Here is a 13,951-nt window from a genome sequence, read left to right on the forward strand (position 1 = left end):
GTGATTGTTAAGAATGGATATTCCTGTGCAACTGGATTAGGTAGTTATTCAGCAAATACAGAAACAATAAAAAACAGCATACAGGCAGCAATTCACCCTTTCAGGTGTTATAGTTTTTCAAGAGAATAGGCTGAAGTGTGCATAGACTAAACAATTTTCACATGATATGGATCAAGCTTCATTTAGGAACCAAACCACACACCAACCCCCAAGCCTGCCTACTAGTGAAGAGGCCTTGATTGTTCCTGCATACTCCAAAGCTTTTCAGATTACACACAGATCACACCAGCAGCAGTTTGACAGTATCACCAGTACTGAAACATGCTACACTTTTAGACCACAACCCAAAAAACTACCTACCATATGAAGATCAATGTCAGTTAATTCTCCATATAAGTGGATCTGTATTTTTAGATAAGGAACAGAAGTTGGAAGTTAATACTTACTTTTCATCTGACGAGGACTCCTGCTCAGCCTTCATACCCTCAGAAAGACTACCTTTAAATTTGTCTTCTTTAGCTTTGCTTCTACTCCTACGTCTATGGCCACCTCGTGACCTGGATCTCCTTCGAAGACGAGATCTACTTCTTCTGCCTCTATCTCTGATGAACAGAAGAGTATTAACAAAAGGAGGAAAATCTGTTCATAAAACGTACATATATTCAGTGGCTCAAAGTACTAAAACAAATGACTTCATGGATGACAAAATTAATTTGACCATGCTAGCATATACAATTCTGGAATAAAACAGAAATGCATGATCATTTTATACATAAACTATCAATTTTAGTTTATTTTATCCATATTTTAAAAGACAAAAAAACCACAGTGTGTGTCTTTACCTCCTTCGAGGAGACCTACTCCGCCTTCTTGGAGATCGGCTCCGTCGAAGGGGTGAACGAGACCTCCTTCTAATGGGTGACCGAGACCTTCTTCTGGATGGGGACCATCTACTAGGTGGGCTGACATCTTTTGATCTTTCACGTCTAGAGAGAATATCATCTCTTGTCCGTGTTCTTAAAATAAAGAAAGAGAATGGCAGTAAAGCAAGAGCAAGCTGAAAACAAAAATCACAATTCCCTCTAAAAGCTCACTTTAAAATCTTACTGCAAGAGAGGGTCCACCAGATGGGCTTCTGAGGCAGGGATGGATAAGTATGTTGCAGAGCTGGTTGCCCTCCTTGTGTATGTCTCCCCACCCTGGGAAATATGTGCCCATATATAGGTCTAGTTCAGGACAACTCTGGAAACAGAGCTTGTTAATTACTATCATAAAGCTAAGAGAGGTTTAAAACAAAGCTTGTGTTTCTATCTTACATAAATAGTGGCCAGTTTTCAACTTTATCAGAAACAATATTAACAGTAAGGAAAATATGAAAAAATAATTCTTGAGAATTTTCTCCACAACTTTACAACAGAGTTGAAATTTAGGACTGAACTATTCCACAACAATGACTGTAATGTCTATTTCAATTTGGAGACTGGAACTGGACAGCCTCAACATTTAAAACATTCTAATACAACAGCTGAAAATTTCAATTCTTAATTAACATGTAAATTAGCCCTTATTGGATTAAAAAAATTGGAATTTGACACTGTGTAGATTCACAATATGTAAGAAAAAAATCCTTAATGGGCCACCAGCTGCATTAAAAAGCATAACTGTACTCCATGACAGAAAACGTCAATCCAAAATTGTAAAGCATAAAAGTTAAAAATATTTGGCAACTATTCTAATGAGTCTGCAACAGAAACTCCTGAAAAATATTTCCACAACACTGTTCAAAGTAAATGAGGAAAGCTGCCACTTTATTTTAATTTTTTTTAATTAAATTGGAACAAGTTATTTCAGGTGCTGTATCCCAATGAACAAAATCTGAAAGATTTTGGATCCGAAAGATTAATTCCAGCCATTCTGTAATGATGCTTTTTATGACTGTTAAATCATCTTCAACTATCTTAGCTATGTATCATGAACATGCATACAGAAATGATGCATGACAGTAAACAATGGGAAGGAAGTAAAACTTATGCACCGGCAGAAGTAGTGCCAGTTTCTGTAGACATTACCGTAGACTCAAATGCTGGTGCAGGCTGATCTCTAACTCATTTAATTTAGATTATGTTCTTTTGAATATTAAAAAAAAAAAAAAAAAAGAAAAAAAAAGAAAAAAAAAATCACAGGATGAACTGACAGTTTCACACTTCTTGGTTAAGAAAGTGATTGTATCACTTGCCAACCAAAATACCTGTAAAAAAAAAAATCAGTTCAGGGATCATAAGCATGCCATGAGAAGCAGAGGGTGATTAGGCTGACATTTATAGCAATATTTTATAATAATTAGCTTCAGTTAAAGAAAAGTATTTAGCATGATTAGAACACTGGAAGTGCTAACAGGAAAAATAATTATTTGTGGTTAAAACTGTTCATTAAAGCTCTTGAAATTCTCTAGCAGCCTAAAGTAGTTACAGGTGGTTAAGACTCCAACTAAGAAAATCATTTCAAGCTGTCCCACAAGGGAAGATTATTCCTACTGTCTGGCTAACACTTCCAGCAGAAAGTATTTCTTAGCAGTCCCCCACTCACATGCTGCTCACCACAGTACAACAGAACACTGCATTGCCAAAGTTACTTCAGTATCAATTTGACAGCAGAATTCTAGATACATGCACTACTCACTTGAAATGATGTTTAGATAACTAATTCAAACTGGCTGCAATGCAAGCTGTCATGAGAAGTGAAAACTGAAAGATGCAAAATGCTGAGAAAAAAGTCCAATACATCATAAAAGAAACTTTTAATGGTGTGCCGTTACCTTCCTGAGTCACCAGGAAGCAGCTAGATAAACTGCTAGCACTTACAATACTTGATTAATCTGGTTATCACTGGGACCATCCTCCAAAGTACCTGCACTATTGCTAAAATGTAATACAGACAAATAAAGCTACTAATTGTGCCTACAGAATCTACCCCGTACTTGGAACAGGAGTAATCTTCAGTTGTGCAGGCAGAAAGACTTTCACATATTTTAGGCGCTTATTTACCAAGTTAGATCTTAGTGGTTCTAATGAAAAATTTTAAATTAGTACTTTTGTTCTTAACTCTTGAAATATGCAAAGCTATACCCCATGATAAAAAGTTACTACAATTTATTAAGTTAAAATTATTACATTTAATGAATTAACTTCAAAAAAGTAATAGACTTCTATTGCTCTCTGATTGGGAGCTTACTACCCATATCTTATCATTTTCAGAGAAAGAGACGCTGGTAATTATTTTCTGATTATTTATACTACAATCTCTAGGTAACTGTTTTCATAGGCTAAATTACCTTTAAAAAAACTGCCAAGATTGAAAATACATTAAAAATATATTAAATAAAAGATTTCAGTCTCTCCCCTCTCATTCAGGTGAATGCAAAATATGGTAACAGTATACAAGGTTAACCCCACCACCAAGACAGACCTATAATAGAGCAGTAAAACAAAACCATCACACCTCTAGCAAATGGAAACAGAGGGTTTTTTTTGTTTGTTTGTTTGTTTTAAGAAAAAATGACTGAGAAGGGCCCATTGATATTAAAGATTTGAGTACATTTGCACATGCTGATTGTATCACAAAACATTTTGGGGTTTTAATTATCCACTGTTAGCCAACACTGACATGCAAGAGCGCAGGAGACTCCAGCTTCATAAAAATTCCTGAAAATTACAGAATTATTGACTAAGAAATAAAGTAGAGATCAAAATCTGAATCAAACAGCTTGAGACAAAAAGACCTGAACTACAAACCTTGTTCCCAGTAATGGTGTGAGCACCAAAAATAACCCAGCCCAACTTTAACAACGCAAGTCAAGTCTGCATGTCTGACAGCTGGGGGAGTGTTTCTGAAAACTGAATACACACAAAGGAAGCTCACGATTACGAGCAATTTGACTGCCTGTTTTAATAGCTGCTTTCAGAATAAAGCAAAGAGATAAACACTAAACTAGAAGACAGTTCATCCTATAATGCATTTTCTGATGGTTCTTGACATCTTTAGGTTACCTCGGTGAAGATAGACGCCTCCGATCTGATTCTCTTCTTTTCCTTTCTGCAGATCTACTCCTTGCTCTTCTGCCTGGAGACTGGGTTCGAGAGGGGGATTTACTCTGTTTAGATCTACGATCATTAAAGAGAGGGGATCGGCTTCTTCTTGACTTTTCACGTTGTTTTGGAGATAAGCTTTTTCCTTTTGGGCTCCGGCCAGGTCTTCTGGGGGACCTGTTTTCTTTCCCTGAAGAAGCATCTTTAGAAGGAGATTTAATTGGCTTTTTTTCTTTGTCAGTCTCTGTTCTCCTAGATTTTCTATCTTTGGACCGTGATCGTCTATCTTTGGACTTGCTTCTTAGTTCTATTGGAGATCTGGATTTTCTGCCACGATCTCGAGTTTTGCTTTCATTTACAACTGGAGACTTTCTGCGATCTCTTGATTTACTTTTATCATCTGCCTTATTCCTATCCTCTGGGGGAGATTTAGACTTTCTATTTTTCTCCTGAGATCTCCTTTTAAGCATCGGAGATCTTGATTTCCTTGTCTGATCTTGAGACTTACTTCTTTTATAAGGACTTTTGGATTTTCTCCTCTCTTTTGACTTGCTTCTTGTTGTTTTCTCTTTGATTCCATCAATTCCTGCCTTGCTTTTCTTTTTGTCAGATCTGTGCCTAGTCCTTTCTTTTGATTCACTCTTGCTTCCTTTCTTGGAACTAGTTTTATTGTCCACAGGTTCTAATTTCCCCTTAGTGCTGGATTTAGCTGTAGGTCTATTTCCATTTCGTACTTTTTCATTAATCTCCCCCTCTTCTTCAGAGCCTGACTCATAACCTTGCAATATTAATCCCATCCCAGATTGGACTTTTCCTTCCATTAATTCATTTTCAAGTTCAGCTTTCAACAATGCTCTTTGTTTCTCCAAGTCTTCCAGAGGAGCTAAAAAATCAATTTTAGTTCTTTTAGCTGGTCCATCTTCTTTGTCAGAGGTATCAGCTACCTCTTTCCGTTTATGCTTCTTATGTTTGTGTCTGTGTTTATGTTTTTTGTCCTTATCTTCTTCTGAAGAATGTTTATGTTTCTTGTGTTTACTTCGATGTTTGTGTTTCTTTTTTTTGTGTCGGCTGTGCTTGTTCTGAGGTTGGTCTCCCTCTGATATTTCCCCATTTTCTTCATTTACACTTTTCTCAGACATATCAGCCTCCTCAACTCTGCAAAAACAAAAACTATAGATCAGCACCATCAACTCACTGCAGTGCTTAAATCTGTTTTAGGTTGACAGTCTCTTTATGACAGTTCTTGTTGTTTTTATTTTGGAAACTAACCAGTATCTAATTACTTAGTTTTAGCAGAACTATAACTGTACAGCTCACATAACCAAGTTATATCAGATAAAATCCCCCATGAACAGACACTTGTGACTGGGAGAAAAAAAAAAAAAAGAGAGAGAGAGAGAAAGGAGAGGGTGCTACAGAGGGAAAAGCCAGCAAACGCACTAACAAGACAAAATACATAGGTGAAATCAATTTTATGCTTTTAGGTTCAATACTGATAATATCTGTAAATAGTACACAACAGTGCTGCATACTTATGCATCCTGTTAGTCTATCATCTTTCTTAGTTGCTGTTCTACTCCTATGCCTAACCCAAACTGTGTCTTTTATTTTTTTTCAAAAGGCAGAACACACAGTTGTACTCTGAAGGGCAAAACAGTTATATCAGAGGATGATTCTGACCACCTAATTAAACCATCTTGCACAATTTCACGCAAAATAGACCAGTTATTTTAACTATCTTTTTCTGCAAGTGTACACACTTGTTAGTGGAAATAAGCCCCCCCCCTTTTTTTTGCATTTATGTGATACAGGGAACAGTATTAAAGAATAGGATAAATTAAGGAAGCCCATAATTTCAGAGAGCCTTCTGATAACATATAATAGACTGTCAGCTTCCCAAGAAAAAAAGCAGTAATCTTGGACCTGTAAAACGGCACTGGACAAAAAAGCAGAAAGTATAAAGGGTGTTATTAAAATAATCATCTAGATATTTTCTATTAAAAATAACTCCTTTCAATTAGCTAGTCAGAGCAACAAGCAATTTAATTAGTATATTTAATGGCTTCAAAAATAATAAAATTCAGTCCTGACATGTTAGGCATTCTCCTATTTTATCTTCCCTAGAAGCTGAAACTGACTTACCAATAGATTTTTTAAAGTTATTCAGCAAATACATCCCCATCACCCTCAAAATATCAATTAAGGAACTGTCCATGACAGATGTCTATCTTTTGAAATCTGTCTGCTAACTCACATTGTAGGTGTCACGGTTAACATTTCTACAAACTTGTCTGACCTACACTGCAACTTTAGAATTTACTAGTCAATACTTTAGTAACTTAAATAAAGCTCTTTCTGTACCCCATGCTTCACTTACAGTAATGAAATTGCCTAAACGTGAAAGCCAGGAGTGTTGGTGGGGAAGTACACAGAATTATTCAGATTTCCTCCAAAGTCGGTTAGTTTCTAAAGACAGAAGTCTCTGATGAATTAGCAATCCAATAGTTTAAACATATCTGAAGCCTTCTAAGTCAGGTCTAAAGGAGAGCACTCTACATAAATTCTATTACTTCCTTTCTTATTAATAGAATCTTTAACAAGCACACTTTCCTGTTTGAGTTAATGTAAAATCAGGTACTGGAAAACAAACTTCTCTGCAACATATATTAAAATAATTTGTTAAAGCTATTAACACTTTATTACTCTGAAATGAGAAAATCTGCAAGAGGACAGCGTAGTTGAGTGAAAAACACGCAACATTCAGAAACGTTAGTCAGAATGCCCCCCCCCCCCTTTTTAAAGCACATACATCTTTCCCATTACTACTGGTTACTCGATCAAAGCATATAGAAAGGCATTTTTCCTCAAGTGCTCCTTCCTGATGCTGGATATCATTATGATAGCAGAATATCAGTAAGGAAAAAGAGGAGCAACTGCCATACGAGTTTGCCTTCTCTTACATTTGGTACAAAAGGCACCAAAAAGAAGGAAAAAGTATTAAAATTTTTTCATTTTGGATTTGCAATTCAGAGCAAATGTTGCCAGTGACATAAATTGCCTAAAGGGCAGAGAAATGTTAAAAAGGGAATTTTAGGGGGCTGTGTGTCTTTTTAGGAAGCTGTATGAGGTCCCCATTAACATACTAATGGTACTTCATGACATTACAAAAATATCACAGGCAACCAAAATGTGATCCATTCAAGCTGCTCTGGACAAGTCTTCCTACTCTTAATACCAGAAAGTGATACCAAGAGCTAAGTGGAATTTATTCTGTAATTTAATTTATTTTAATGTTATGTAATAGTCTCACTTTACACTCTCTAAAAGTAAACTGGTAGCAAAGGCTCCAGATAAGATGCATCATCACTGCAGTATCTCAGGACACTGCTAATATGACTGCTAGTTTTCTTAATATTTCTATCCCAAATATAAAATTACAATCAACTTCTGTTATTATTAAATACTTCAGTGTTTCTTCATGCACCGGAATCTAGAAATTCAATCTGTTTATTTCACAAAACATCAGCAAACTTTTATTTAATTCAAATGTTTCACAGCCTTATTTGCACAGGTAAGAAACTTTTAAAGAAGATTTCAGAAGATTATGAGGCAGATACCCGCATGTTTAGGAAGCTAACGGTCTTACAAACAGAGGAATTGTGACAGATTCCTGTTACAGCCCCACTTTCCCTTACTTTTTTGGATTCACAGACAAAGACCTGGAAATAGATTCCATCCAGTTTTTTCTTACATTCAGGCTTTCTATCACGAGTTTTCACCTTATTACTCTGAGTTACATTTCTCTGCACAATGCTAAGCCCTCTTATTCTTGTGCTCATCTTTTATGTGGTTTTACATTTACACTGATTTTCCTCTTTTTTACTCCCACCATTAAGAAAAATAATCCTCAAATGGCTACTTGTTAATATAAGGGAGCAAAAAATACAGAGAGCAGTTTATATGGCTACAAATATTCGTACAGGGAAGAGGACCAATAAAGTAGGTAGGTATTAGGTTGTCAACTCCAGGCAAAACTTGGAAAGAAAGCGTTCATGAGCTCCTGAGTTTCGATAAACCTAAATCTTACGGTACTAAACACGATGCCCGGAAAATACACCATCCGAGCCCCGTTTCGGCGGGGAGACGGCAGCTCCGTTTCCACTTCCCAACGGGAGCCGGGAGTTGCCAGTCATTTTGAGGGCAGGAAGGAGGGGCTGGCGGCAACAAATCGCTTTTTGCTTCCACCAGCACAGGCACTTTTTGTAACGCGAGAGCCCGGGACTCGGGGGAGGCGGGCTCGTCGCAGGGCGGGCAGCGGCTTCGCGGGCTACTGAGGCGGCGCCAGACGAAGAAGAGGCTCTGAGGCACCCGCCGGCCCGGCTCCCTCGTCCTCCCCTCCCCGCGCCTCCGGGGAGGCCTCGCTCGGGCAGGCGGCCGCAGCGGCAGGGAGCCGGACTGTACCTCAGGGATGCCCGAGCTCCGCGCCCCGCCCGGCCCACGGCGGCCTCGCAACCACGCGGCGAACGAGGCTTCCGCTCCAAGCGGCCAGCGCGCGCCCCCAGGGGAGGGGCAGGACGTGCCGGGGGGGCGGGCGGAGAGGCGCGCGCGGCGTGAGGACACGCGCCCGCAGGTCCCGGCGCCGCTTCCCCTCCCCCTCCCCCTCCCCCAACAGGCCGGCTCGCGCGCGCCTAACAAGGGGCCTCCCGCGCCCCCTCCCCCCCCCCCGGCTCGCGGGAGGCGCCGGGCCCGGCCGGGCCGCCGCGCGGCGGGGCGGCTGGAGAACGGCTCCTAGCAACCGCTCTTGCACCCCTCTCTCCCCCGGAGCGGCCGCCTTCCCCCCATCTCCCCCTCCCTCGCCATCCCCACCGCGGCCGCTTCTCTTCCTGCCCCCCCTCCTCCCCGGCCCGCTCCTCTTCTCCACCGCCTCCTCTTCCATCCCACGGCGCCTTCGCGAGGAGCCTCCCCACCGGGTCTCTTACTCGGGCGCTCGCAGCTCGGGCTCCGCCGCGGCGGCCATTTTGAACTTCCAAACTCCTTCGCTGCCGCTAGGGAGACGCGGGGCCACGGCGCACGCGCACTGAGGCGCCGGGCCGGGGCGGAAGGGAGGAAGAGTTGAGGCGGGGCAGCCAGGCGCCGGAAGTGAACCCCGCGTGCTGGGGCAGGGACGGGGTCGGTGGCTCCGCCCCCTGCCGGGGCGTTGGGGCGGGGCGGCCGCTCGCCGGGGGGCGGGGCCTGCCGGGGGGCGGGGGAGGCCCCGTTGCCTGCGCTGGGGGAAGCGCGGCGCCATACGGCGGGCTGGAGCGTCGTCGGGTGCTGTTTCCAGCTGGCGGAGCTTAAAAGCGGCCTGGCGACAGGGGAGCCGCTGCCGCAGCCCGCGGGAGGAGCCGGTGACCGCGGCGCCTGCGGCGTCATAGGTGTTTAGATACAGGCTCTTTGTAGTTGCAGGGTTTTTTTGTAAGGTTTTTTTTTTTCTCTTAATTATTATTTTTTCTCTGGCTGTGCCAATCTGTATGAAAAGGATTGGCGTGCCGGTAATGATGGCTTGCCTCGCTGTGTTTACGGTGCATTTATAAAGGATTGCGGTCCGGTGACTTTGGTGCGTTAGTGATGTGGTTTTCTCACCAGCATGTTTTGCTCGGAGACTTATAATGTGTGTTTCTTAACAGGGAATGTTATAAACTTAAGCAAAGCTGCCTTAATGTTGTTTGTTCTTTACTCCAACAGATGATTTGAATAATCCTTTTATGTCCTTGTTTCCCTTGTAGCAAAACCCTCTCTCCCTTCAGGTGGCCTAAGATGTGTAGGTGTCCCTAAGATCAGAATCTGAACTGGGTTCATTGTGGGTTATAGTTTTGATAAAGTATATTTGAAATCATCAAGTGGATTCTAACTGTTTTGTTTACACTTTTTTGTAGATTTACTTCCTGACAATTGCTGAAGATGAGTGAATTTAAATACAAATACCAATGCCTTCCAGTACTACACCTGCACCTCCCTGAGGAGATCACAACATCCCAGCGGTGATTGCTCGCCTGGTGGAAATGTTTCCAGTGGAGGTATACAGGTGCAAACTTTGTCAGTTCACAAGCAGTTCAAAAACAGGCATCAGGGAAGACCTCATGTCTTTCAGTGCACAAAGTGCTCATCATATTTTGAAAATGAGCAGATAAGAAATCTCCATATAGCTTGCCATTATGAGGATATCTTTAAATGTCTGTGATTTTACCAGTAAGTTGAATATATATTTTTTTTATTTTCATGCAATTGCCTCAGCTGTAAACTTGTTTATGCACATAACTTTATTTGGCCAATGCAAAGATTTAGTTTGAGAGTTTCAGCATGAAGTGGAGATGCTATCATGAGAAGTTATAGCAAACTGCCTTAATAGTGGTTAAAAAAGAAGAAATATGAATTCCGAAGGTTGAAAGAAGAGTCATAAATGTTCCCTTTTTAATGTTCCTACATCTCACAAAATCCTGGCTCATTTTATATTGTGAATTCTGAATATTTCTAAGAGTTGACCTTCATATTCTGTTAATTTTAATCTTACTTTGTTTTTAGTGGCTCTGTAACATAATGCTGTAAATATATCTATCAAGATTAATGCTTTTTATCTTTAAGTTGTGTGAAGCAACTAATAGCTAAATACTGTATTTATAAATGGAGGACTTTGGCAAAGTGATTTCATCCACATCTCAAGTTTTTATTAAGGTTCCTATGGCTGCTACTGTTAATACAGATCAAACTCTTGCTGTTTGAGTTGAATGGCTGGTTTGGTTCTGACTGACCAATAAGCCCAATGCAGAAGCAGATAATCTTTGTGAAATAAGGTGATGGCTTATAGGAGGGCTCTGGAGTTTGTGGCAGTGGTCAGGTAATGGAATAGCCAATGTCAGGTATGGGTAATGCAGAATAACAAGGATTCCTGTGATCATAGCTGTGCTGGACATTGTGTATGTGTTACAGTGTAGGTTTCAAAGGGTTTGGTAATAGCAGATGAGATCATGGGTTGTGCACTCTAAGCCTTATGTCTTCCTGTCCGTCTTTGGAGTAGGTAGGGTTGTTCTGAGATTTAACTATTTAAAATGGCCAGAATTAGAATTTTTGTAGGAGATACTTGCAGAATTTCTGCAGGAGAAGTAACTAAAAAGTCATTTTCAGAACTAAAAGCAAAACTTGAGTATTTTTCTTATTTTCTTCATAACAATGTACATCATCTCCACTTAATTGTATGCAACTGTAAGCAGGCAGTGAGCCTAGAGAGATTTTTTCTCTAAGAGGTTGGGAAGGAGAGCACATAAAAAGAACTGAAAGTGTTATATCTCTTCTCATGGTATTTCAAAATAAGAATGACTACAATAGTGAAAAGATATGAGTATGTATATGAACAATCTGTTTTCTTAAGTGAAAGGAGAGCTGTTTTGTATTGACAAATTTAAATTTCTCTCTTCAATGGATAATTTCCCACCAGTTTGTTTGAAGCTCTTCTCCCTTACAACTGTAGTGAGAAAGCATCCTGGAGGTGAAGTTTGCTGGGATACTTTCATGCAATTCCCATTGCATTCTGTGAGCCAATGAATTTTGAAGGTTATAACTTAACTGTTAGGAAAACTTTCTGCATATTTTGCGTAGTTTTACCTTCCTGTTGAAAACGTGATATATAACCTACTCAAATTTTCGGTAGTGTTACCGAATTGACTGGGTCATTACTTTGTAGATATTTCAGATGCTTGTTTTGTATATTTGTGTCTTTGTGATAACTGTGAACAAAGAAAACCCTTTTAAATATATATTTAATACTGTGCTGATTTCTGTATATATATTGAGGTGGAGAAACATTAAAGAAACTGTGAGTTGTCTTCAGATTGCTAATATTTTTTCAGTCATTTAATCCCATTAAAGATGGGGGAGTTTTATCATAACATTACAAAGAAATTATTTTTCTGCCATTTTATTATACTTGTGGAGCTGATACAATGAGCATGCAAGTATTCCTGCTTGCTACAATAATAGTCTTTGAAATGAGTATTAACTGTAGTGAAGCTTCTTAGTACTAAACTTGTGTTCAAATTCTTGTCTCTTAGCATCAAGTTTTAGCTACAACTGCTAACCTTTTTTGATGCAGTTTGCTTGTTCTAACTCTTAATCTACACGAAAGCTTAATTAGTTAATGGAAAAATGTACAAATGGATAAAATATTTCAGTGGAGTATACCCTAGTTTCTTCTTAAATATTTATTTAGGTCAGAACTATCAATTTGCTAAGCCGAGGCCTGCTTCCTGTATGCAGTTACCTGGATATTGTTTGTTGTTTGTCTAAATTAAAATAATTGTTGGTATTTATATAGGCCGTATTATAACAGTTTACCATCAACATCAGTGATAGAGGCAAAAATCTGAAAGGCTAATCATGCTCTCTGTTCTCATTTTTGGTCTCTGAATCCTAATCTTCAAGAGTTGAAAATTTGCTATGAAGTTCAGTAATCTTATATTAAAACCTTTATGTGAAAGAGTTAGTGGTCTTGATTGTGTTTCACATTAAACAGAAGTTCTCTATGCAAACCCTGCAGCACACAACCAATGCTTCCTCTAGCTCAAATTTAGACTGTCAGCATATGTACTTAGAACAAAATGGACATGGAAGGGGTATTCTATCTCTCTACTAAAAATGGTCCCTTGAAGCTTGGGTATTATGCTTGTTTCCTAAGTATCTTTAGGCTCTGTAATTAGAATCAAAATAACTCCACTGCAAGTATATATTTTGCTAACTCATTTTAAACTGTGGTTTGAAATCTTTGAGAACTGCTTGTTAACCTTTTTTTAGTTTCATGTTTGGGGAGAGGAGTAGAATTTAGAACCAGCTCACAGCACTCTGCAACCTTTTTTTTGGAAGCAGTAGTAAAATGAGTGTCCCTAGTGCTGAGCTAGCCTTGCTTTGGCTCCCAGCGCCCCTTATGAACAAATTGTGTCTTTCTAATTAACAATTGCTCTTTCCTTACGAGTACAGCAGATTTGAGCCAAATTCAGCCTCGTATAGCTTAAAAGACTTTGTAAAACTACGCAGGAGTTGAATTTGAACCTTTAAGTTAATAATTGTTTAATGTGGAAAGATATCTTTTTCTTCTATTTTAAGTTAATGCATTTAATCTGATCACAACATTTTAATAAACTGTGGCTTTTAATACAGATAAGCAGTGGATCAAGGTCTACAAGCACCTGCACAACCATGGTTATAGTTCCAAACTGCATCCATGTACTGAATGTGAGAGATGTTTCTTATGAATGTAGGTTAATCCTTTTTTTTCTCCAATATGTCTCTTTTTTTTTCCTTTTTTTTTTAACTGCTTAGTTTGTAAAGTGCAACAAATGCTTTATAAATACTGCATAAAAATGTACTGGATTTTTAATGAAGTCTTTTACTTCTATCTGCTTTTATAGAGTGGAGGTGAGTTTCCCAGTGCTAAATATATACCTAAAGCTAGTATGTATAAAAGTAAATCTGTTTTAATTAGTGGAAGAAGGCTTTACAATTCATTGAACATCATCTACTGCTGCTGGATGAAAATACAGATGGAAATTGTGGTTTGGGGGATGGGAAAAGGAAGGATTAGGGACTTCTTGCAAATATCTTGAAGGCACTAAAAAGGATCCCCATCTTTGAATGTTATTGGTAGTAATGGATATAACAGCTGCATTCATCTCCCTCTCTATTAGGTAGAGGAGAAAAGAAGACAGTGCAGTGAGATGCAGGAAATCTAGATGCTGGGCACTATGAGACATTTGGCTTTTTGCTATTTTTTGTGTTGCTTTCAGTTTTTGGGTTGACTTGTTTTGGCAATTACCAAAACTATTGGTTTTGGCAATAAA

At 39.4% G+C, this 13,951-nt stretch overlaps 1 protein-coding gene and 1 long non-coding RNA gene across 6 annotated transcripts in view; one reads left to right on the plus strand and one right to left on the minus strand.

Annotated features, from left to right (window-relative positions):
* The window catches only part of PRP4K (pre-mRNA processing factor kinase PRP4K), a 26,315-nt gene extending 17,100 nt beyond the window's left edge, over positions 1–9,215 (minus strand). For all 5 annotated transcript variants that reach the window (XR_010387859.1, XR_010387857.1, XR_010387856.1 and 2 more), the window contains exons 1-4: positions 9,065–9,215; positions 4,047–5,240; positions 843–1,016; positions 447–602 (exon numbers count right to left, since the gene is read on the minus strand). Coding sequence is in view for 1 of the 5 variants with exons in the window: in XM_064507090.1 (XP_064363160.1) it covers positions 447–602; positions 843–1,016; positions 4,047–5,240; positions 9,065–9,102 (1,562 nt within the window). In the remaining 4 variants the exon portion in view is untranslated. The remainder of the gene's footprint in view (positions 1–446; positions 603–842; positions 1,017–4,046; positions 5,241–9,064) is intronic.
* Positions 9,210–12,597, plus strand: LOC112991991 (uncharacterized). The gene is made up of 2 exons (XR_010387860.1): positions 9,210–9,885; positions 10,001–12,597. It is a non-coding gene; the product is annotated as an uncharacterized LOC112991991 (long non-coding RNA).
* Positions 12,598–13,951: the final 1,354 nt, after the last annotated feature.

Source organism: Dromaius novaehollandiae, chromosome 2 (genome assembly GCF_036370855.1).
Source record: "Dromaius novaehollandiae isolate bDroNov1 chromosome 2, bDroNov1.hap1, whole genome shotgun sequence".
Classification (NCBI taxonomy): Eukaryota; Metazoa; Chordata; class Aves; order Casuariiformes; family Dromaiidae; genus Dromaius; species Dromaius novaehollandiae.